The 25,817-nt window shown below is 38.9% G+C and overlaps 1 protein-coding gene across 1 annotated transcript; it reads right to left on the bottom strand.

Moving 5' to 3' along the window:
* Nucleotides 1-213: 213 nt before the first annotated feature.
* On the bottom strand, nucleotides 214-24,271 carry LOC139145485 (uncharacterized). The gene is made up of 16 exons (XM_070716690.1): nucleotides 24,003-24,271; nucleotides 17,208-17,354; nucleotides 15,993-16,176; nucleotides 12,060-12,216; nucleotides 9,220-9,436; nucleotides 8,810-8,975; nucleotides 7,464-7,570; nucleotides 5,566-5,826; nucleotides 4,508-4,753; nucleotides 4,095-4,241; nucleotides 3,423-3,606; nucleotides 2,951-3,107; nucleotides 1,962-2,178; nucleotides 1,569-1,734; nucleotides 1,224-1,330; nucleotides 214-898 (listed from the first exon to the last, which is right to left on the bottom strand). Exons 1-16 carry the CDS (start codon nucleotides 24,205-24,207, stop codon nucleotides 627-629), a joined length of 2,940 nt encoding a protein of 979 aa, XP_070572791.1. The 5' UTR covers nucleotides 24,208-24,271; the 3' UTR covers nucleotides 214-626.
* Between the last annotated feature and the right edge of the window lie 1,546 nt (nucleotides 24,272-25,817).

The following is a 25,817-nucleotide window of genomic DNA, read 5'->3' as shown; positions in this document are numbered from 1 at the left end:
CATGTACGTACATACATACACGTACATACATACAAAGATACAAAGATACATACATATATACATACATACATACATACATATATACAGACAGACAGAGAGACAGAGACAGAGAGACAGACACCTCACATACAGACTTTTTTCGACCATATAACCTCCCAGTTGCCATATATGTATAGCAAATGGGAGCTGAAAGACAAACACACACACCCACCATTGACTTCATAATAGTTTATTTAAACATCCCCATACAACAAAGTGCAGAGTTCCTGCCTTGTGAAGACAATGTTTGATCTCCTAGGAATACTGAGCCTGATGAGTGCGACCCCTCAGGGCCCAACAAAGACAGCGCGCATTCTCCTTGCTGATTATTCGGCGGCGGGTAAATACATTGAGAAGTAAGGAAATCCCCAGCTGTTTCCCAATGTATATAGGGAATTCGCTATAATCTGTGGTGAATATTATTCATGATGTTGATCATAACACTTTCAATGAAGTCGCAAACAATTTGAAAGTTACAGGCAACTGCAAAATATATTGAAACGCGTGAGCATTTTCAGTTAATATCTCGTTCAACTGTTGCCGCTTGGGCAACTTAAACTTACTTTAATGCCATTATATTTTTGATACTACGATCTGAGTTTTAATTCTTTAGCTTTGATTTGAAGAATTGCCAGGAAGAGGTCAATCGTTTCGGCATGACATCGAAAATGCATCAAGCAGATCCGCAGACGAAATTTCCCACATATTCTTATGGAAGAAATATATATCGAACCATCTTGTAAAATCTTGTCCAATAGACCTCGATTGACTTCTTCGTTTGTCTCCTCGTTTCCGGTTTCGTAGTGAAACGTCACGACTGTCAGTTGCGGAAAACTGCCAACCACAAAACCCGGGAGCGCTGAAAAGACAATAAAGTGCTACTGTGAAAGCAGCAAACAGCAGGCGTACGATATAAAAAGAGGAATCCGATTCAGAATCCATGATGCATGGCGCTTGACGGACACATAAATTTAATATTCATATGATATTAAAAACTTGATAATATTATGAGAATATTTTTGTGGACAGTCCCTACTTGACATGTATATATATATATATATATATATATATATATATATATATATATATATATACATACATACATACATACATACATATATATACAAATACATACATACATTATTAGAGTTTAAGATGGAGGATTGTACTGCGATTGTATGTACCTGCAAGTCTGGAGTGAAGGTCCTGAGCTAACCGAGTCTTCTCCAGAAGATTTTCCCGGAATGGTGTTACTCCATACAACTGTAGAGGCAGCCACATTCTGAGACCTCTGTCGCGGGACAATGAGAATAGTAAATGCGATAGTCAATTGGTAAGTGCTTTGTTGGCTGAACGAGTCCTATTGAACCTAAATGTCAACCTGTCGAAAAGAACCAACTAGCAGTTGTTGGTCAAATAAACCGTTTCATTGTACCTCTAAATTAAGTTAAATCAAGTTATTCGCCATTTCTCCGAATTAGATCGAGAGAACCCTAAGTATAGTGAGTCAAAGTTGTATCGAAACTGACCTAAAATGCCTTGTGAGTTCAAACGATAGATCTTTTGGAGATTCTTCGTCCTGGTATCTTTTGTGAACTTCTATATACATGCCTGGATCGTGTGCAGTGTTTGCGTTACGTAGTTTGTAACCATCTTTCACAACAAGTATACCTATCCCAAATGGTAGGCACAAACCTGCAGGGGACAAAACGAAACCTTGTGCATTACTAATAGTGTGAATACTGTAAGATATTTATAGATATGAGAACTTTCCGTGATTACAATTTATGTTTTTATATGATGAGGTATACGTCTTAGCACAAGGTTCATCCCTGGAAGATGCCTTTTGTAATCAACCGAAACTATTAAACACCATGCAAAGCGTCCACTTAAATTTATCATATAAAGGTCTGGCCAAGTACCTATCTGGGGATCCACGATCAAAGAGTCGACTCTGTGAACACCTTTGAAGAGGTGTTTAAATTCTTCTAGTAGAACAAAGAATCCACCATAGGCTGCATCGACGTGGAACCACAGATCGTACTCTTCTGCCACATCAGCTATTTCGTCTATGGGATCGACAGCGCCAACGTCAGTTGTACCAATTGTTGCTGATATCATAAAAGGTAACAAACCAGCCTGTTTTGAAAAGACACAAAAACATAGAAGACACGTAATGTAATGGAACAATAGACCGAATTCTATGGAAAGCCATGACTGACTTAAGTGGTCTAATATCATGTTGTCATGAGTATTATCATGTTGTGATGTGCATTTAACATATCGTTTAAAGCATTAACATTTTTGTACTAGCAATTTACAGTGTCGTCCTGGGCACTGATCATGTTGTTCTAGGCATTTAGCATATTGTCCTGGCCATTCAGTATGTTGTCCCAGGCATTTAGTATGTTGTCCTACACATTCAGCATGTTATCCTAGGCATTTAATATGTTGTGTTTGGCATCTACTATATACCCCTAGGCATTTAATACTTTCTATGTATATCTATATAGAAGTTACGACCCGGGTTGTAGGTCGTAGGTCGCAGTGCGCCGGAGCGCCCGCACACGACAGAATCTTTCAGTCTATGTACCAGCGAGAACTTCAAACTTCCAGTTTCGAGGCACTTGTTACCTATCTGATAGTGTTGTCGAAAATCAACTACTTTATCAAGAGGTCTGTAGCATTTACGGCAAATATGAACTAAGGTTTTCGGTCCCGTCAGACGTTTCATGAAAATATTAAAACACCGGTAAAGACAACCTCAGTATCTGAAATGTTCAGAGTCTGAGTGACCATGGATGTTTTTACATCCATGGAGTGACAAACGTTTGCGAATTTGCACTGCGAATGCTACGGTACCTCACATTAAAGATTTTATCATTTGTCATCAGTTTGAATTCTCGTATACCTCTTTGTCTTTTCTGATCATATTCCGGAGTTGATCAGGATCCATACGATGCATCTTGTCCATGGGTACATGTCTTACAGTAGCATCAAAGAAACCGATAACATTCATACTTTTATGAAGATACGCGTTTCCCGTATCGGTTGTGTACACCACGGTCCTAAATATACAAGAAACACGGTTTAGAATGGAGGGTACAAGTGTAACATTTCCAAAATGAGTTAAGTAAAATTCAGTAAATTTTCGATCGGATTCGAACTCACAACGTAACCATTACCATTCCTGCCAAAATTCAATAAATTCCATACAAAATTGTTTTCCATTTACACAATAAGTAGTCCTTACCTCACGTGCACATTTAGCTCCCATTGTTTGCACACGTGAGCTATTGTCGTATTGCTATCTGTCTGTCTGTCCGTCGTTCTGATTTATCATATTATGTATGTATTAGTTGTTTTTTCGTTATGGTATATACCTTCCATAATCCTGTCCTTTTAGTTCTTTGCTGTGCCGAGCCGTCAGAATTGCTAAGGCTGTTGCTACTGAACACCCAGGGGTAAGATTACCAGCAAAACCCACCGGGAAGTCAAAGAGATTGGCAACCCACGATATTAGCATATTTTCCATTCGAACCGCTCCGGGACAACCATAAAATGAACCTTTGAAAGATAAAAGAATGATTTTTGACTTTTGACGGTGAGCGGGTGTAGAGCTGTTAACACCATTTATGTTATTGCGCAAGCTAAGGTCATAGACAGTTTGGCGTGATTGTAGTATAAGTTCTTCATCGACTGTTACTCAAGTACTACAGCTTGATTTTAATAACATTGTGGCGTGTTCCCTTCTACTAAATACGCTGTTTTTGCTAATAAGTTACACAGTGAAACTGTATTTTTAAAAGTTACGTACACAGTAATAGAACATTGATGAAAATACGAAGCGATTTTACTATGTAACATGAAATGTTGAGAATTTCAACTTTGTGACGAAGATCAAGTTCACCGTCTCTGTCTCTGCATTAGATCCAAGTTCTCGGCATGCTATTTTCAAAGTCTGACAGTCTACACGGCCCCTCCTCTTACACAATCTTCTCCATCACACATGTGATGGAGCGACGGCAGTTTACATTATGAAATTTGTTAATCACCAGCGTATCTGTTCGTCACAGCGGCCAAGTAGTCTCCCAAGGCAGCGGGATATACGCCTCCTCCGGCCATGAAGCCAAGCTGACCGCCATGACCTTGCAAGATACCGCTTCCAAGTACACATTCTTCATACACCGCCAATATATTATCTATATCAAAAACAATACAGAAACTGAATACAAATTTTTCCTGGTTGATTATAAAAGAAATAGGTCACCCTTTGCTACAAGAATTTTCATTTTCAGCCAAATTCAAATATAGCTGAAAGTCCTGCCATTTCTCAGCACTATAATCTAAGTGACTGCATGCAATGACAAAAAAGAGGAGTCTTGAAATGTGACTGATGGGTGTTCCCATTTTCTGTCGTTCGTTCATCAGTAAATCTTGCATATCTGTGAATTTATTAACCACTTACCAAGGTCCTTAGGACTTTCTTCGATTGGAAATTCCAGTAGCCCGTCTTCAGAGTCTGATTTGCGGGAAAAGCACGGAATTCGTTTTTCTGCAACTTTATTCAGGTGTTCTTCTGCAAATATTGTTATTTTATCTGTCAGCGTCCTTCGTCCACCTGGACAAAGTTCAAATGTTCGAGGTCCGGGCTCTCCGACTTGCTCCTTTATTTCTGATCCCGTTTGTCCTTTTGCGATGCAGGCTGTTGAAGCTGATACATCGAAGCAGATGAAAGTAGAAACGGGTAGGTATCAATTTTGGTCGGTAGTATAAGGCTTATCATTGGTGAATAAAATTCAATGGTTTCTCACCAATCAGATTTAAAGCTCTTTTGGCGGTAACTTCTGAAATATTTCTTGTATTTATATTTTGCCTGTAAAGGCAGTGGCTTGTTTTGCTCCACAATTATACCTTATGCCTAGTTTTCACTTAGTCGACACATCTATGAATGTAACACCCAACCGAATTCAAGTCAGGATCCGAATTCATTTCTCAACAACTACAACACAGTATATTACACACGCTCCGTTGTGTTGGCGAGATTGGTGCTTTGATATATGAACAAAATGTTGGGAGAAGAATTAGGAGAAGTGTGCTTGTTTTATAGGAAATAAAGTTATAAATGTGTTATCAGCAGTCATGGCCCTTGTCTCTTTAAGCGTTAAAGAGACACCGACTTCAGATACGCGACTTTTATGAAATAAAGTACTTTTTCGACATACGCGTTATGGAATGCTGTTGTCTGCCCCTTGGCGCATTCTTCCTCAATTAGCTTATGTGCAATAATTGTCCAGTATATAAAAATTTAGTCAGAATGAAACAATGCATTTTTAGCTTTTAGTGGAAGAGTGCAAATGATATGACTGAACGTGAAGATGTTCTGAAATTGTTCACTTTCAGTTTATATTTGAGCATTCAAATCCGTCTTTCGTCGCGGTCAGGATGAGCGTGTATTTTCTTATATAAAAATCTTACGTAAATCCGTTAAAAGTCATTCAAGTACGTGAGTATTGCAGCACTCACCGTTACATTCGATGATTTTTCGTTGAAGAATCGACAGAAATAGGTCGATCGCATCTTTATGACATCGGAAATGGAGTACACAGATTCGGAGGCAAAACTTCCCCAGGATTCTCGTGGAGGCCATATGAACCGAACCATCTGCCAGCATCTTTGTGAGCAGTTCTTGATTCACTCTCTCATTTTCTTCGTCATTTCCAGTTTCGTAGTGAAATGTGACAGCTGTGAGCTGAGAACAGCGTCCGATTACCAACCCTGGCATCTCTGCATAACAGAAAGTAAAGCATTCCTCTTATAGTCAGTTTAAGGTAGAATGCGCCTGGGGCCAGGTATTCAAACTCAAACTTTTACGATATTATTTTGACCTACGAATTGTTGAGGCTCATTTTGAAGCATATGGAGTTAAGTTTTCGCCGGCTTAGTTTTGTGGAAATCTTGAATTTTAATTTCCCAAATAGAGATAACACAGCGATGTCGCCCACTTTGATTTTCAAATATCGGTAAATGTTGGGTAATTTGTCTGTACCAAAATATGCACGGTGATCCCGCCCCCACGATTTTTATTCTCGATTTTGAACCTGAAAGAGAATGTTTAAAACTTTGCTTGAGAACAGTTTGATTGATGAAACAAGACGTGCTCGGTTTATAAGCGGGTTCATTAAAGAATATATATTCTTCTTCTCTTTCTTCTTCTTCTCTGTTTTCTTCTTCTTCTCTCTGTCTCTGTCTCTCTCTCTCTCTCTCTGTCTCTCTCTCTCTCTCCTCTATACGATTGCGTTTTAGTTTATAGATATTTAGCTCACGTGTTCACACGCAATACCTCAAGAACGGCTTTCAAATCAAATCTGGTTTGTGGATTCAATTTACAAATGACAAGAGCTGATTAGTTTCTGAGCGGTGTGGCCTGCATATTTATGCTTATTTGCATAATTAATGATTGTAGAAAAACGGATACACATTGAAAGCGGCCGCACACAATTTGATGAGAATTGCTACAAATGTTGTTCCCACAAGGATATATCAGAAGTGAAAGATACTGAAGGATTACATCTAAGTCACTTGCTAATTTGCATGTCTAATGGATTTTCCTAATTAATGATATATCCGAATTGACTTGAGCAAAGTTGACGAAACTTGCTAAGAACGATGGAGATACTATGATATTACATTTTTCAAAGTCATCTAGCACTTTCACCATAAACAAATTACTAATTTGTATATTTAACATACATATCTTGATTTACTTTATAAAAAATGATGAAACTTGCCATGTACATTGGAGATACTTTAATTTAAAGCCCCAATAACTGCGATGTTTAACAAACCGATCACAAATATCCTTAGTTTTCCAAGAGTTTTCTTTGAATAAGACCCATTAGAGACTAAAAAAGTGTATAACGCTGCCATAACTGTCACAAGTGGCATGTAAATTCAAAGATTTTAACGTCAAAAACTAATCATATGATAGAGAAAATAAAGATTTTGAAGAACAAAATGTTGGCCATCGTGTGTTGTGCATTCAAGTAAATGGTACAATGCTTGTTTGTGGTATGATCACCATGTATGCGCAGGAAATACTCTTTTTTTGTATTTTCCCGTGGGGCGCCATTTTATGGGTGCGGCACCCGTTTATTATTCAGCCTGTTAAAACGTGTAGGCATGGTCCAAATCAGCGAGCAGTGATACTTTCAGTTCATATCTAGATTTTACATGGACCACTTACGTAAAGTATCACCCATTCTGACGAATATTACATACAAACGCGACATAACCTGAGCCCTAATTCGTCACAAACATCACGGAACCATGTGAGCAAAATGTTAATTCAGTTTCTTATATTAACTTGTTAGAGCTGCCGTCGGATCATTAACAAGATTGAACTAAAATTTAACATGTCTCACCCAAAAGCTTTTCGTAAACATAGCGAGCTAGTCGAACTTTTTCTCTCAGGCACTCACGGAAAGCACCGACTCCATGCATCTGCAGGGGTAACCACATTCTCAGACCCCTGCCGGTATGGAAAGAATAAAGAAAACTATATATTGCTGAACTGATGTAGTAGAAAAATGACATGTGAGAAGGAATTGCAGGTTGCGAGATCTAATCATATTGAAAAAAAATTACTGACCTCTTAAGCATTGTGTTTGGTTTCATATAATTTTTAGGGAAGATACATCTTAAGGTAGAATGCGCCTCGATGACAGATATTCTGACTCTTAAACTTTTACAATACTGCTTTGGTGTACCACTTAGAGGGGGCTCACTTTAAAGATCATTTCGTAGCGTAAATGAAGTTTTCAGCGGCTTATTTTTGTGAAAATCGAAAGTTTTATTTTTCCTTACAGAGTTAACCCAGGAACACCGGTCATTTTGAATTTCAAATGAAGGTAAGTATTAAGTAATTTATTTCTCTCTGGCAAAATTTTGAACGGTGAACCCTTATTTTTATTCTTGATTTCGAAAGGGAACTGTGTAAAGTTTCCTCACGAAAAATTTGAGCGAAAGTTTTAAGACTTTCAGTTTCGAGGCACGTACGAGCTTAAACAAAACTTCGATAGACTACAGAAAGGATGAGTATTTGCATACATTTACATTGCCACAGACACGCGATAAAGTTTACGTCACCGAGAATGCAGTTGAAATCAGCACTGTTGAAAACACCAACTTGTACGTTTGTAATGTTCACAAAGAAAAACCAATTCAGCAAGTATACCCACAACACAGTCATCTTGTAAGTGCACTTATATTTTATGAGAAGTGATAACCAACAATTTTGAATTCCTTTGACGCAAAAGTCAATGTCAATATGTTCTATAATAGCGAGCAACATCTCCGGTATTTGTTTTTCGAAACAAAGCTTGAATGAGCAGAATTGTCGAACTACTGAGTAAAAGCTATTTCTTTTGAAACTAAACTGCTTATGTACATTCAATTTGTTTTCGGCTTCAAAAATTCATGCAAACCGATTTCAAGGTCGCCAACAATCATAAATTGTCTTAGACTATGGCATGGTCTTGGTTAGCTGTGGAAACGCAGCTATCTGTTGGCGGGGTAGCGTGCGTCGCTGTTCGGGTCATCAAAAGGTCAACCCCGTCCGTGGCGGGGTTGACCTTTTGATGACCCGCATAGCGACGCACGCTACCCCGCCAACAGATAGCTGCGTTTTCACAGCTAGGTCTTGGTCAACGGAGACGCACAGCAAAAGAGAGAGCCTTCTGGAAAAACGAGTTATATATTGGAAAATCACCTGAAGTGTTTCGACGTTTCAAATGACAGATCCTTGGGTGAAGTTTCATTCATTTTTAAGTTGTCATCTTGTTCGCATATGCCACCTTCAGTTATCGTGTTGGCATTTCTCAACTTCCAGCCTTCTCTTACTATAACCATTCCAGATCCAAATGGTAGAAACAAACCTTGAGAAGTAAATATTATCGAACGGTTTAATTCAATACAACTGGCGACAGCACACTGAAGACGTAGATGGTGACATATTGTACATTATACTGAAACAACTACACAATAAGACTGAAATACCCTGATTGATAATAAATGTGAATATGATGAACATACGAAACACATGACGTGAGAGGCATAGGTTGTTTTTTTGTTTGTTAATCGTGTGGAAACTTTGGCAAACTTTAAACTTTTGATAAAGACCTTTGTGGGGATCAACGATCAAAGAGTCGACTCTGTGAACACCTTTGAAGAGGTGTTTGAATTCTTCTAGTAGAACAAAGAATCCGCCATAGGCTGCATCCACGTGGAACCACAGATCGTACTCTTCTGCCACATCAGCTATTTCGTCTATGGGATCGACAGCGCCAACGTCAGTTGTGCCAAGAGTTGCTGATATCATAAAAGGTAACAAACCAGCCTGGCGACAGAAAAATATGCAAATTATAGACAGCGATTGTCGACGACTCGAGTCTGTAGTCCGGAAGGCGATCCTGGAAACACCTTTGATACAACCACCTATGGTTGTATTACAGGGGGTTCGAATGTGAGCGACGAAGGGTGTAATTTGTTTTGCATATATTTAATGTGGCGACAAGTACAGCCGTAATTGATTTTTATGGTTGTATTTGGTGGAATTTGTGAAATCAATAATGATGGCGAGGTTGTATCCTTCATATGATTGTTGTGTTTTTCGCCAACAGGAAGAAGCGGTCACTGATCCCTTTGGTCAAGCAGCGCGCTACGTCCACATCAGAGCGTAAACATTACATGTAAGTTACAGGAGGAGATATGCAGTGAAATTCAAAAGTAAATGGTATGAAAAAAAGGCTGTTACAACAGCATTAGCCATTTCCAAAGGTATAACAAGAAGTGGAAGAGGAAAATGACAGCCCACCAATGATAGGACAGTATATCGCAATTTACCATTTTCGAACCCTGATGGTGAAACCTAAATATGTCTTATTAATTTCTAGGTTTGAACTCTGCAAATCGACAAAAAAGTCTTGTGTGCTACCACGAGAGCAGAGCTATATCTACTCTCGGTTACCAAGACTGCTCTGCATGGCTCACATCCGGCTGCATGTCTAGGGTAACCAAGACTCTGTGATATCCAGCTCAGGCAATTAGGGACTGGTCAGTTTCTTCGGCCGGGGTGAATTCCTGGGGCCACCCGGTTTTTGACTTTGATGGGCGGGTGGGGCACATGTTTTTGAAATGCCCAATAAAGGTAGGGTCAGTGAAAATCTGCAGTTCATATGAAAAGCATGACAAATTCCTGAAACTTTTCTGTTTCTCTATGAGAATTCAGTATAGGAAAGCAACATGCTCTAATATTTCTTATCATATACCTACATTCACGTGCCTGTGTAAAGCTATGGGAGAAAGCGCCCCCAGATCCGTGCATTTTTTTTACGTATCACGCCCCGGCCCGGTGCCCAAATATGGGCAATCGAGTGCATTTCTGAACTATTTCGATTCTGGTTAATACGCGCGTTGCTATCTGCAAACGTTCCATTCGTACACAAAGCCAGCGCGAGATTAGGAACGTCTGCTCACTCAGATCGTAGTTGCGCGTGGCGACAGTGGAGACGCGCCGGTAACATCGGCTTTTATTTCTAAATTCTAGTGAAATCCTGTGTATACTAAGTGCGTGACTGTTCAGTATAAATTACAAGAAACTGACATCACGCTTTTGTCCTTCTTACACCTCGATTTCAGCCTTGATCTCTGTTGGTCACGTAATAGTACGCATATTGCTTGCGCGTTCTAGAATTCTGCAGGTAAACAAATGACGTCATTATGTATGTCAATCCGCGACGGAAAGCGGCCATCGTATTTATGAAAAACTGACACAAATGGCGATGAATTTTTGATATTGCACGCATTTTTATCTCCTAAACAATGTTGAATATTATGTAAACTACATATTTACCATTTCATAAGGTATATGATAAAACCTTTACGGCCCTGATACGGCTTTTGCGGCCCTTGGTCGTACGGCGTACGGGCCCTCGCACGCTCGGGCCCTTCCGCCGTACGACCTCGGGCGGCAAAAGCCGTATCAGGGCCGTAAAGATTAAAATAATATTCGGTACAGTGATATCGTTTAGAAAGAGAAAAATGACAAGATATTTTTCATTGTCGTTGATGCAACTATTTTCCTTTATGTCACAAGTTTTCTGTAAAAAAGTGTTTTTTCATGACTAATATAAAAGTTAACAAAAGGCAGTTTTTGTCATTGCTAGCTATGCTTTTAAGGTTCCAATGTTAAGAGAAAAGGCCCTCTCTGCTCAGACACTGGGCACATCAGATTTGGCTACAACTTATAAAATAGCTCTCTATGGCTTCTCAGGAGATGTATTTGTCTAAACACCATCAAAGATTTACTTGCTCTCTCTCTGATATTCATGATTGGCATCCATTTATGTACAACAGTACTGGACATCTTGTTATGCAGAGAAAGTGTGGAATACATTCACAGCTCATTAAAATACTGTATTCAAACTTTAAAATTGACACTTTGAAATTCCTATCTTACGACTGCCATGTCAACAATTTCATTAAAACACAGAATAACTGAATGTAATATATATATATATATATATATATATATATATATATATATATATATAAGTATACAGATGTCCTCGTGGGAAATTACAGTGCTCAATATTAAACAAGAGCGTTATATATAATAACTCCTTTACCTTAACCTTGCCTCACCTTTGTCGCGCGGGCGGGGGGGGGGGGGCACCCTGTTTTCGAAAGTTGCAATAGGGGGGGTCAGCTACTTTTTGACGTCGGCAATAGATGATTCATCCCCGGCCGAAGAAACTGACCAGTCCCTTACTTGTCTGAGTGTCAAGGAACAAATTGTTAATGAGCAACGTTCAAAGACGTAAATTCATCAACGTTACCGAGTACTGATACAGCATCAGTGAAGAATCACTGTTGGCCTCAGGCACAATGACAACAATCTTGACAAGAAACTTGACGTAAGATACAATATAATACTATTTTAGTCACAATCGACAGCATACCTCTTGATCATGTGTGATCATTCTTCGCAACTCTTTCGGGTCCATTCTGAAGTCGTTGTCCATTGGCACTCTCCGCATGATGGTTTCCCAGAGCCCGATGGTATGCTGTGCCTTCTGCAGGCAGTAATGAGTCGCCTCTGTTGTGTACACAACTGATCTGGACACAGGAATGGATAAACCAAAGAGTGAAGATGCTCAACAGCTTCAACAGACGTCATGGTTTATTTAATTTTCACCCGAAGCTTTATTAGGTCCCCCTATTCTATGTTGGTTGTCGAATTCAAAAAAATGAGGCGTCATCTCTTACCAATTTCCTATAGTAAAAGTTTGTGTTATGGGCATGACAACAATTTGCAGAAATCAGCTTGACTTTATATACAACAAGGCAGTATTGCTGAAGGCAATGAGTACTTGGGCCGTGATAGAGTAATTTGAGGACAATATATACTACTATTCAAATATGGTCTTGAATTTCCTCCTGTCAATTAGGCATTGATTAATTGATTATTAAACGAAGCAATGGCATGACAACGGCAAAATATGTCTAGCAACTTTGTGAAGTTTGAGGCAGGGGTTCTTTATTTATAGTGGAAATTGCTTAAACTCCTTAAATATTCAAATTACAGCAAATTTCTTTTCTTCTCGATGGTAGATGTCTAATATTTAGATGGGCATATTAGATTTCTACCCTATAGTTTCCCTATATACCAAAAATCGGACATCCAGCTCTGTTGGCTTGCTCAGAATTAGATATGCGCATAATTAATGAGGTACAATATGTGGTGTCATAAGGTGTCTCATCATACCAAATATGAAGGGTGTAGCACTTGTGGTTACTGAGTTGTGGACAAATATATATATTTGAGGTCAAAGGTCATTGAGGTCACGTGACATTTTGTCAAAATAATTGTATTGCTAAGTTATTCCTATATACCAAAAATCAGACCTCTAGCTCTATTGGCTCGCTCAAAATAAGATATGCGCATAATTAATGGGGTACAATATATGGTGTCATAAGGTGTCCTATCATACCAAATATGAAGGGTGTAGCACTCGTGGTTACTGAGTTGTGGACAAACATGTATATTTGAGGTCAAAGGTCATTGAGGTCACGTGACGTTTGTCAACCAAATTATATTGTTAACTTATCCCTATATATCAAAAATCAGACCTCTAGCTCTATTGGCTCGCTCAAAATTAGATATGCGCATAATTAATGGGGTAAAATATGTGGCGTCATAAGGTGTCCCATCATACCAAATATGAAAGGTTTAGCACTTGTGGTTACTGAGTTATGAACAATAATGTATATTTGAGGTCAAAGGTCACCAAGGTCACATGATATTTTGTAAAAATGTCTTAGATATCTGCGTGAACCGATGGACTCACTGACGGACTCACGGACGGATATGACCCAATCTATAAGCCCCCTGGACTTTATCCGTGGGGACAAAAAACTGTGTCACTGCATCCTTTAGGCAATATGAATACGATGAGAAACTAAATTTTTATTTTTCTTGGCCTTATACATGGGAGTCTATGGAGAACTGCCTTATACATGGGAGTCTATGGAGGTGTAAACTAAAAAGTCCTCTAACACGGCCAAATTCGATCGCATTGTGAAACAAATCGACGTGCATCTGTATGGGGTTGGGTACTATTCTTGTGCAAAGTTTGAAAGAAATTGACCAGGGCATGTCTGAGATATCTGCGTGAACGGACGGACGGACGGACTCGACATGACCAAACCTATAACTCCCCCAGGACTTCGCCCGTGGACACTAAAAACAACGCAACAGTTATTACAGCTACACCGGCGGTAGGTTCATATCCAGAGCCCCGTACGGTCTGCCGCCGTCGCTTGAAAACAATCTCATAAACCTGGCCATATGGGCAGCTGGATGCTTGACTTCCCGGAAAAGGCGAGCTGTCACGTTCAAGCTCAGAATTATTTGTCGATCAAATTTCAGTAAATTTACCTTACCTGGATGAAGTTTTGTCTATAGGGTGAAATTTCGCCGAAGTTTGACAAAATTGCATCGATTTTTCAGGTTCATATCCGCCTTTTTTGAGTTTTGAGTGCAGACAGAAATAAGTTTTGAGGCAACATGGCTGCGACCCCATGTTGACCCCTAGCCCTGCGTACGATGCTACGTGCTACAGCTAACACACAGCATCGTACGCAGGGCTAGCGAGAGAGTTGCCGACATCGACGGTTATTTAAGAGAAGTGAATAAAAGACTGTCATTTTTGGAAGCGATCGAGTAGCTGAGGTAGGCTGGGATACGACTTGGGCCCAAGAACGCTGAATTTCGGCAGTAATTTGGCTTTTTACGTCAAGTCCCAAAATAGATTGAAGTCACCGACCCTATACGTACGGGTCTTTGCAGGGCTGTGGTGAGCGGGGCGATTAGCTGTAGCGGAACACACAGCATCGTACGCAGGGCTAGTTGACCCCAAGTGAAAATGTGTTCGCGATCAAATCTTCCTGTATTTTTTTTAGAATTTTCGACAAAATCATTGCTTCTTAAATCTTTTGTAAAATATAAAATACTAAAATAAAAATGTGATGTGCCATGTCTCCAGATTTCTAAAATATTGTTCGTTGACCGTTCGACGGAATACTCATTTCGCAAACTTGTGACGCAGTTGAAATTCAATACTGACCGCCAAATAATCTAAATGAGACGAGATCATTCTAGACATCCTCCAAATTATCCAACCTATCGCGTTAGAGTTCAGCTCGCTTAGAGTATCATAACATTCTTCGGCCTTTGTTTAGATCGACCCTAATCTCTCCCATTTAGGAAATAAATACACAAGCTACCTTGACAAAACTTCGTGCACCATCCAGGACCAAACGCACTACAAATCTGTCTTGACGTCATCATCTCCTTACATGGTAATCGGCATACCGTATTTTTAGCAAAGGAGACACAGAATACGTCGGAGTATTCAGTTTCAAAACGTATTACATTGTGTGATGTTGTCAAAAAAAGGTAATGTTACTGCAGTGGTATAAATTACAAAACACAAAAGATCAAATCAGTTTATTTTGGACTGGCTTTACCCAACATTTCATATTATTTCTTATGCCAGATTTGACCACGTGCTTACTGGCGACCCCTTTACACGCAAATTTTGTGTCAAATGGTGTGTTCTCCTGGAAAAACAAACGTACGATTTCTATATGAAGGAGGCGAAATTTGCCCTCAAAACTCGAAACCACCCCTTTATGGGGTGTACCTAGCTATTTTGAACGAGCTTCTCGAATCTGCAGCTCTATTTCGAAATGATGGTCTGGTTTTCTCAGCTCAAGGATAAGTGTTCTCCATCGCTGTGGGCATTACTATTCTCAACTGGGGGTACAGTTTCCAGTCGTAATGTTTTTCATTGTGTCCGGGATATAAAACCTTTCCTTTTCACACTCTTACTTTGATTAACACTAGTCCACATCTTGTCATCGATTAAACATGTTTCAAGTTTAAATGTTAAATTCTGGTCTCGAGCCCTCTTGTTCGACCAAACTGAAATTACCCCTCCCACTTTGGCTCGTCCAGTGGGTGTAGCAAGGGTCGTGCCATCGCCTAGGAAACGGAGGGTGCATTAATTGTTGCATTTCGATGCACATTTTGATTATATTCAGAAGATTTTGTGGCAAAAACTCAGATAGAGAAGCATTAATATTCACATCTCACTTATTCAAGACTGGCTGAGAGCAACACTTCCATTCAGTTAACATCATTACGCCATTTATTATGCCAAGAAAGATGAAGCCAAGACAATTTGCCCTCCCTGGTCTCTGCCAGAAATGGTTATACCTTACATAGTTTTTTCCCACGGAATGAAAACAGATGTACTTGGGCTGAGGCCCAAGTACAATAATGTTATCATCACCAACGACAGCTCAACGTAATGGCTACTTATACACACCTATTGAAATCAACCGGTTTAAGTTGTTTACTGTGTATCGCCGTTGCCAAGGCCAAGACTGTTGCCATGGAGCCCCCGGATGTTAGGCTGCCAGCAGAGCCTGGTGGAAAGTCAAAGAGACCAGCGACCCAAGATATCAACATATTTTCCATACGGACCGCACCAGGGCAAGCTCTCGATTCTCCTAAATCATAGAAGGAAAATCATGAGTCTAAAGTCACTTTAATTCACTGGGCGTGGAAGAAGTGCCATGACATTTGATTGTAAGCGTTTATATTGAAACATTTTGTACACAATTTTTGCTGACAAAAAGGCTAGCATACTGTTTCAGTACATTTTCGATCGGATTCGAACTAACAATTAACGGTTCCCAGTCACCTAGCGAAGACATCACAGTCAAAACTGCTCGGCCAAATAACCGAGCTACAGTTGTTACAATTTTTCTAACGGCGACCCCTCCACACTCTGTGGACTTCATGAAGCACTCGCACTCATATACTCGCTATCACACAATGCACACAAGCTTTATGGCAGCAATGAAAACATCGTTTTACTGGGCGAAAGAGAGCCTCGGAGACAGTTCTGTCCAACAGTAGATATATCAACTCTGGGTAGAAAATACAGTAGATTTACGATCGGACTCGTACCCAGAACGTGCACGTACGGCCCCCAGTCACGTAGAGAGGACATCACAGTTAAACCCGCTCGGCCAAATCCCCACCCGTTAAAAAAAGTGGTCCAATAACCGAAGTACGCGCCTCGAAATGGTAAGACTAACACTTTTGCCTAAACATTACATAAGAGATATTGAAACCATTGCTTTCCGAAATTAAGAATAAACATTTGGTACTAAAGAAATAAATTCATCAATATTTCCCGACACTTGGAATTCAAAAAGGTCTTTTTTCAAATATTAGTTAATAAAAACTGCATTTACTTCATAGGCTTCAAAATGAGCCCCCTACAAGTGTGTGAAAGTTTGAGAGCTTTAAAATCTGTCCTTAAGACACATTCTACTTTTGAAGTATACACAAGATATTTGACGATCTTGACAAGATCTTGACGTGACCTTGGGCGTCCTGAATACCTGCGATCAACTGGTGCACGTTCGCAAGTAATTACAATTCCATCAGGCCACTATACAAGGGTTTGGTTATCAGCTGCAGTCTGTAAGCGATTTATTAAACATCGGGACATTTATTCGTTTATACTAACCCACATAACAGTTTGTGACTGCGGCGAGGTAGTCCCCCAGTGCTGCTGCGTAGATACCACCTCCTGGCACGAAAGCAATATGGCTGCCATGGCTATGTTGAATACCACTGCCGAGGACGTGTTCTTCGAATATCTCTAAAAGCGTGTCTGTTGTGAAAAAGAACACAAGCAAGCTCATTCGGTTCTACATTTTAATGTTTTACTAAAAGAAGCCCCCAGTCCCATTTTACCTCGGTTCCCTTCCCGGCTTTCTCAAGGTTAAGAAACATCTGTCAGTCAAATCCCAGCATATTCTGATGAATATTCTGCATTGGTATCTACATCCTTGTATAATAATCAGGTTATGCGTTATTCTATCGTCGACTTCGTGTGAACCTTGCTGAGAGAACTTTTCAACAGGGCAAATAACCACAACAAAAGTCGCATCAAACAAAAGCTTTCCCCTGCCACCACGTAATCTCTTCAAACACTGACCATCATTTATTCTCACCAACGAAGTGTCATCATAATGTTCATGGGACATAAAGAACAATATCGACCAAGCTTTGGACTGGCTACTAACTATAATATCTTAAGAATGCGAAATCTCTCTCCAAGGAGCATCATCACTACTATATAGTAAAAGTTCGCAGGTTCCCCTGCCGACCCAGATTTTTCTGCCCACTGTGCCAGATCGCAGAAGGATGCGGGTTTTTTTGCCCCCACGTTCCTCTGTACGGTTAATGTCACGATGGTGTACAAATTAGACGCTAAGAATTAATGGTTTTTACGAAAAATGCAATTAGTTTCGTACTGTCGCGAGATCCCGCAATTTTACGCAGTGCTTTTAATTGCCTAGCCCCCCCCCCCCCCCGCGAGCATAATTCTATCCACAGGACAAATTATCCCACAAAATGTTTTTTTCTAGGATATAACTTTATATGATATCTTTGGAGAGTCGGAGGAGTAACATCGTTTATCTTAATTGGCTTATAACATTTTCTATTAGGTAACACTGATTCCGATTTCTCTGTCCCCAAGGAACGATCGTGTCTGGCGCAGATGGAATACACGATATACGTGTCCCCAGGCACTAACCCCTATTTGGCACCCAAAGAAAATTTAGCGAAACGAAAATTACAAAGGGTCGTCACATTCGCCTGTTTAGTGCACCAAGCCATTTATATTTATTCCAAATACTAATGAGTATGCTAACTATGACGTGAAAAGTCCGAAATATATATGAATCAGTGTAAATACGGTCAATAGGTACCACGCTACGTCTGAGTGGGGTGAGTCACCCCTAATGGCGTTCAATCCTTGCAAACATTTTGGGTTCTTTTGAAAAAAGACGAGGGATTATAATCCGTGGCACATTTCGGCCAACCAATAAACCAATTTGCATTTTCAAAAAAGAAAATCGAGACGTAGCTAATTTTCAATTTTCAAATGGGGGATATCATCTTGATTATAAACTTTTAGGCCTATTTCTAAATTTAAAATCTTTGGGCTGAGATTGAAATATAGGAAACAGGTGAATACTGCCGTGAGGATGGCACTTTGCGGCCATTCAAATTTCCCTCTGACAAACTCTATTTCCCACAATGCATATTTCCGTGTTTTTCAATTTCCAATATACCAAATGTCCAATTTTCCCTTTTCATTTAGGGTGTGGCCCAGTATCTTTTCATGCTATGGCGGAAATAACTGTATCGAGTTGGTATTAAGGTGTAACATTTATCTCAGTGTGACCAAATGTACTGGGGGCGGGGTTTGGTTACGATAATTGGCACAAGATACTTTTAAAAATTAGCGGGAATAAGGGACTGGTCAGTTTTTTCGGCATAGGAGGCCGGTGGATTCATGGAGGTCACCCTGTTTTTCACTCTGGTGATGGGGTCACCTATTTTGAAATGCCCAATTGGGGGTCAGTGTGTTTTTAAATTTCGACACGGGCTCATACTTGCCTAAAATGCATCAAATGCATCATGCTAGCCATGATTTTCATCATTCAGTTTTATTTTTCGGCGCGCCCTTCTGCCGCGTAACTTTAATTATATGAGGTTATTACGAAAATACCGCAAAGGATGCACGAGGACATCGACGCAGCGTATCGCTCAACACTAACTATCAGTGGTTCAGGATGGTCCTACTTAAATTTGTAAGTCTCAAATGTCCCTTGGACCTGGTAATATATTACCTTGAATGGAATGATTATTGAACCAGTTTAATGTCATATTATACATCTTACATTCTTGACTGAGGCATCAAATTGTCAGAGTAGTGACAGTTTTAGTGCAATGTCAACATTTTTTGTTCCGATTTATAGTGCAAATGTAGAAGGCTATCTCAGACGGCTTCTGCAAGCTCTGGAGTGTGTGTACTACACACGTACGTACAGAGCGCACGGGGCTGAACAAACTGACCAGTCCCTAACATCGTCTCACATACTGGAAGACAAGAAAAACCAGATATGAACTGAACATGCTCACGTGTTTCATTATATATTGCAGTTGTGTGTATATTTGAACCTTTGCCACATGTTTGCAACTTCATTGAAAGTCTTATGATCAACATAATGAATAATATTCACCACAGATTGATTCTAAAGCCAAGTATATATATCCCCAATCAGGAAAGTTCATTAAAATATGCAAATTAGGAATTGACTGAAATGTTCTCATTAAAATGCAAATTAGGAATTGGCTGAAGTATAAATGTTAAATGACTTTCAATAATCTCGTATCATAATATCTTTAATGTACAAAGCAATTTGTCAACTTTGGTCTAGTCAAGACAGATAAATATCCTTAATTAGGAAAGTTCATAAAATTTGCAAATAAGGAATTGGCTAAAGTAAAAATTCTTAATGACTTTTAATGTTGTATCATAGTATCTTTAATGTACATAGCAAGTTTCGTCAAATTTGGTCTAGTCAATACAGATAAATATCCCTAATTAGGAAAGTTCATTAAATTTGCAAATGAGGAATTGGCTGATGTAAAAAAGTTTAATGACTTTCAATAATGTTGTTTTATAGTATCTTCAATATATGTAGCAAGATTCATCAACCTAAGTCGAGTCAATTCAGATATATATCCCTAATTAGTGAAGTTCATTAAATATGTAAATTGGAAATTGGCTGAAGTAAAACTGCTTAATGATTTTCAATAATGTTATATCATAGTATCTTCAATGTACATAGCAAGTTTCATCAACTTTGGTCTAGTCAATTCAGATATATATATTTAATTAGGATAGTTTATTAAATATGCAAATAAGTATTTGGCTGAAGTAAAATTGCTTAATGACTTTCAAACATGTTAGATCATAGTATCTTTAATGTACATAGCAAGTTTCATAAATTTTGGTCAAGTCAATTCAAATGAATATCCCTAATTTCAAAAGTTCATTAAATATGCAAATTAAGAGTTTGATGAAGTAAAAATGCTTAATGACTTTCAGTAATGTTAAATCATAGTATCTTCAATATACATACCAAGTTTTGTCAATTTTGATCAAGTCAAATCAGATATATATCCCTAATGAGGAAAGTTCATTATATATGCAAATTATCCATTATCTTTTATGTCACCCCTTCATACCTTTCACAGCTGATATATCTTGGTGTGATCAACATTTGTAGCGAATCTCATCAAATTGTGTGCAGTCGTTGTCAATATATATCCGGTTTTTCTAAAATCATTAATTATGTAAATGAGCAAAAAGTAAGCAAGCCACACCCACCAAAAACTAATCAGTTCTTGCCATTTGCAAACTGAATCTATGTACCAGATTTGATTCTGATCTGATGAGCCGTTTTTGAGATATTGAGTACACAGACAGACAGACAGACACACACACACACACACAGACACACACACACAGACACACAGACACACAGACAGACAGACAGACATCGCTGCGACATATGCTCACGTGTGTCACCACGTGAGCAAAAAACTGTTCTTTGGTTGGTAGAGTGCGCGTGCACTTCAGGCAATGAATTCAATACAATACAATAGCTCTTTATTATCCCAAAACATGGGCAATTCTTTGTACGACAGCGGACAAGTCAAAAAGTTACACAGATAAGACATGTATAAAATATTTAAAAAAGGTCAGTGACGTTAAAACACATTAAAAGCAGAGATGACTAGTCGTTTCTGTTTTGATTCAGTACAGAAATTGCAGTGGGAATGAATGAATGTTTTGATCTATTTGTTCTAGTTATTGGAACCCTATAACGCCGGCGAGATGGTAAAATATTGAATTCCTTGTAAAGTGGGTGGTGATTATTCCTGACTATAGAATTGGCTTTGTGTAAACTTGTTTTTTATACAATGTACTGAGATTAGTTTGTTGCACTCCAATTATTTTACTACAGATGTTTACTATTCTACCAAGTTTGTTCTTGCACTGTACAGTGAGGTTTCCGAACCAGCAAATGAGTGAAAAACTTAAGACACTTTCAATACATGATCTGTAAAAAAGCACAAGCATTCTTCTGTCAACTTTGAAGAAATTCAATTTCCTCAAGAAGAACAGACGCTGCTGGCATTTACATAAAATCATATTAATGTTATCCTCCCATCGCAGCTTATTATCCAAAATAGAACCCAGATAGTTGTATTTCTCAACAATTTCCACTTCTTTACCATTAATAATTGTTACATCAGCTAATGGTGCGTCTTTCCTGAAATCTATACACAAATCTTTGGTCTTATCAATGTTAAGTTCGAGAAAAGAACTTTTACACCACTCTACAAAGTCATCAACCACTGGCCCATGATTTCTTTCATGATTTTGGAGTAGACTGATTATGGCAGAGTCATCTGCGAACTTAATTATAAATCTATCATCATGGTGACTTCTGCAATCATCGGTGTATAGAATATACAGAAGTGGTGACAGTACACAACCTTGCGGTGAGCCAGTAGATGAGATACATACATCAGAAAAAGTGCCGTTCACTCGAACATGTTGTGATCTCCCAGTTAAGAAATCCAAAACCCAACCAACAATCTTAGGATGAATGTTAAAATGAGACAATAATTTACCAGTTAAGATGTGCGGCTGGATAGTATTAAATGCAGATGAAAAATCAACAAATAGAACCCGGGCATGTGTTTTATTTCCTTCAATGTGATTATAAATTAAATTAAGGAGGGCAATGAATTTAAGTTGGTGCGTTCAGCCGCAAGAAATTCAAGAAATGGTTGATAAAGGAAGAAGTCACCACGAAATTGGTATTCATCTCCAAAATGTTTTGCCTAGAGCAAGTGGTATTTTTGAACGAACTGTAAGACGATACTGTCTCAAACATGATATCAAACGCCCCAAGGTCAAGATTTGGATCGGGTTGTAACGGGTGCAATTCATAAAGTGAGCCGGCATACCGGTTAAAAACTATGACGGGGTACTCAGATCATTATCAGGAGAACATCATTGCGTACAAAGATTGACAGCTGAATAAATTAATTAGATAAAATTAAATGTGGATGCCGCTCCCTGATTGGGCTGATGGCTGTCACAATTTTTCACAACGTTCCAGTTTGCGTCATTGACGGGAAGCGCGCAAAACTTCAGCAGGTCAGGTCAAACTGATTAGTTGCCCGCGAAAATAACTATCACAATTTGATGCATTCCTAGGCTAAAGATAGATACTATCAGCTGCCACGCCCAAAATAAAATAGGAGAATAAGATATTTGGTGAATTGAAAATTGGAAAAAAAAGGAAATATGCATTGTAGGAAATAGAGTTTGTTAGAGGAAAATTTGAATGGCCGCAAAGTGCCATCCTCACGGCAGTATACACCTGTTTCCTATATATCAATCTCATACCAAAGATTTTAAATTTAAAAATAGGCCTTAACGCTAATAATCAAGATAATTAAACCATTTGAAAATTGAAAATTAGTTCTATTTCGATTTTCGTTTTGAAGGTGAAAATTGGTTTATTGGCTGGCCGAAATGTGCCACGGATTGATTATTTTTTGCTGACGTCAAACAGTGGCTGACCCCCTTTTCCTACTTTAGAAAACAGGGTGACTCCCCCCACCGCGCGACAAAGGTAAGACAAAAGGTTGAATATAAATTATATATATATATACATAGCTCTACTTATATATATTAGCTCTACTCTAGTATTGAGCACTATACTCCAGCTGATCTTGAACTGAACAAGTATGTGTATATTATATATATATATATATATATATATATATATATATATATATATATATATAAGTATGCAGATGTCCTCGGGGGAAATTACAGTGCTCGATGCTAAGCAGAGCGTTATAAATAAACAAATTACTTCAAGTACAAAGTAATGAAATCAATTACTTAAGTTTCATGCATCTTGCAATCCTCAGATAGAAGTGAAAGGATTACTAGCTTGACACTCTTACATATATGATTGGGACCAACCATTCTATTTGTAGGTGGTGTTAAAATGTGATAAATAATATTTATTTTGGTGGCGACATTTTGTAACCAACTCAAAGCGTTTGTTTAACAGTGTAGAGTTGTCAGCGTTGATAATGTGCAGCTTTTCTGATATACAAAGATTACATCGCTTGCTTATGCTAGAGTAGCTCGATGCTTTGTCAATGATTGACCACGAAATGTCAAAGACTGACATTTCGTGGTCAATCATTGACAAAGCATCGACATTGACATTGTAGGGTCACCTCGTGTGGCGGCCATAACGCCTGGTATAAGCCGACCCCAAACAATAGCCCACTACCGCATTTCTATATGTTCCAAATTATCTGTGAATCTACGCGTGCAATTGCCATATTATATCATTACCGATATCCTTGGGCCCATCTTCTATGGGGAACGCCAACAATCCTGCTGCTCTGTCAGCTTTCATGGCAAAGCAGGGAAGTCGTCCCTCTTCAATCTTCTGCATGCGTTTCTCAGCAAAATTTGTGATCTTCTGAGTTAACGTTCTTCGAAGCTCAGTCGGTATCTCCAGGCTGACAAGCCTTGAGTGTTGTACTTCCAATTCCATACCAACGTCCTTACAGTACGGCAGTAGCTGACCGTACAGCTGACCTAGATATTTACATACGTGAACGACCCTAATGGTTCTTTTAAAGGTCCCATGATACAGTGCGCGCTAGGTATGCAAAGCGTACGTTACTCATAGAACGCTATTGTAGTATTTTGGTACCTGATGGATAAATTCGAGGCAATATCGAGGCAATATCTGGCATTGCAAATCCGTGTCATTCTTGCATAACTATCCGCTGTACAACACAAAATCAGTATTTTCTTGTTGTTTTGAGTGTGTACACGTTTGATATAGCCACAGCAGAGCATTGTGGGACAACTATAGACGTTGGTTTTGATTGTGATGTGTTCGCTAGGTGACTTGGTGCAGTACCTTGTGAGTTCGAATCCGATCGAAAATCTATTGAATGTCCTCATTATACCGGAAGTCAAGTTAGCATCATTTGCATGGCGAGTTGATCCAGTCCAGCTGCGGAAGTCCAGCTGGTGGCAATAAGCGTGACCTGACTGCGAGGGTGCTGATTGTATTTAAGGGCGAGAGGTCAGTGAATGCGTCTGACAGTTGAGTCAATGCAGTTGTATCACTACCTTGTCGTCTTATCGGAGAAGTACTCAACGCATGCTATGGGCAAAGTCGAATACAAACAACTCTAGGCGTTCAATTTTTTTTGCGGAGGGCCACATCAGCAAGATCTTAGTTCTTCATGAAGAGCATTCAACAGTTGTACAAGGTTAAGTACATGCGAGCTTGAAAAGAGAAACCTACCGATCTGTTCTTCTGATCTTTTCTTCTGATCTTCTGATCTTCGATACGCCAAGACGTCATCATCACCAGTTTTGTGGAACGATTACAAACGGAACCGTAACTATGTAGTGCACCTCATTACTAAGGCTAAAAAGCAACACTTTCATGATATGTTGACCAGTAATGACTCTAAACCTGCTGCAATATGGCGGGTCTACAATAATGTGATAAACTCAAATAACTCGAGAAGCCCAGCGTTTACCAATGAAAATATTTGCTACACAAAACATGATGATATAGCCAATATATTTGTACGCCTTTTCACACGTTGTACTGATTGTTTTTCACCTTACAGTTGGACTGATAATTTTGATTTACTGAGGCAATTTACAGAGAGTCGACCGCCTGAAAGGTTTCCCTTTGTTTGAAATTCCTCCTATAAGGAAAGAATTTGTATACGATTCATTGTTACAAGCAAAATCTACTGGTGTAGATAATGTGAATAGTAAACTTTTAAGAATTGGAGCATTATTTCTGATATTTTGACATACTTGTTTAATATGTGCATGACTTATTCTGTCTTTGCTACTGCCTTCAAATGTGCCGGGGTTATTCCACTTTACAAAGGTACGGGTAATATTAATGATATGTCTAATTATCGTCCCATTTCAGTGCTACCGGCACTTTCAAAAATACTGTCAGTATTGGAAAAACATATCCACAATGCTGTATTTAGTTATTTTGCTTGTGTGGGCCTGCTTATTGACAATCAATCTGGTTTTAGAAAATACTTTACTTGTCAAGCTGCCTTGATTCGTTTAACTGATGAGATTTTATTCAATATTGATAATGGTTATATAAAT

The sequence above is a fragment of the Ptychodera flava genome, chromosome 12 (genome assembly GCF_041260155.1).
Source record: "Ptychodera flava strain L36383 chromosome 12, AS_Pfla_20210202, whole genome shotgun sequence".
NCBI lineage: Eukaryota > Metazoa > Hemichordata > Enteropneusta > Ptychoderidae > Ptychodera > Ptychodera flava.
This window is presented reverse-complemented; position numbering and strand designations above follow the sequence as displayed.

Coding starts and splice junctions, on each gene's coding strand:
- LOC139145485 (XM_070716690.1), bottom strand. CDS start 24,207: ATGGAATTGGAAGTACAACACTCAAGGCTTGTCAGCCTGGAGATACCG. Junction 12,217..15,992: donor AAACCGGTTGATTTCAATAG/GTGTGTATAAGT, acceptor TCCTGTGTCCAG/ATCAGTTGTGTACACAACAG. Junction 7,571..8,809: donor GAAACGTCGAAACACTTCAG/GTGATTTTCCAA, acceptor CCATACCGGCAG/GGGTCTGAGAATGTGGTTAC.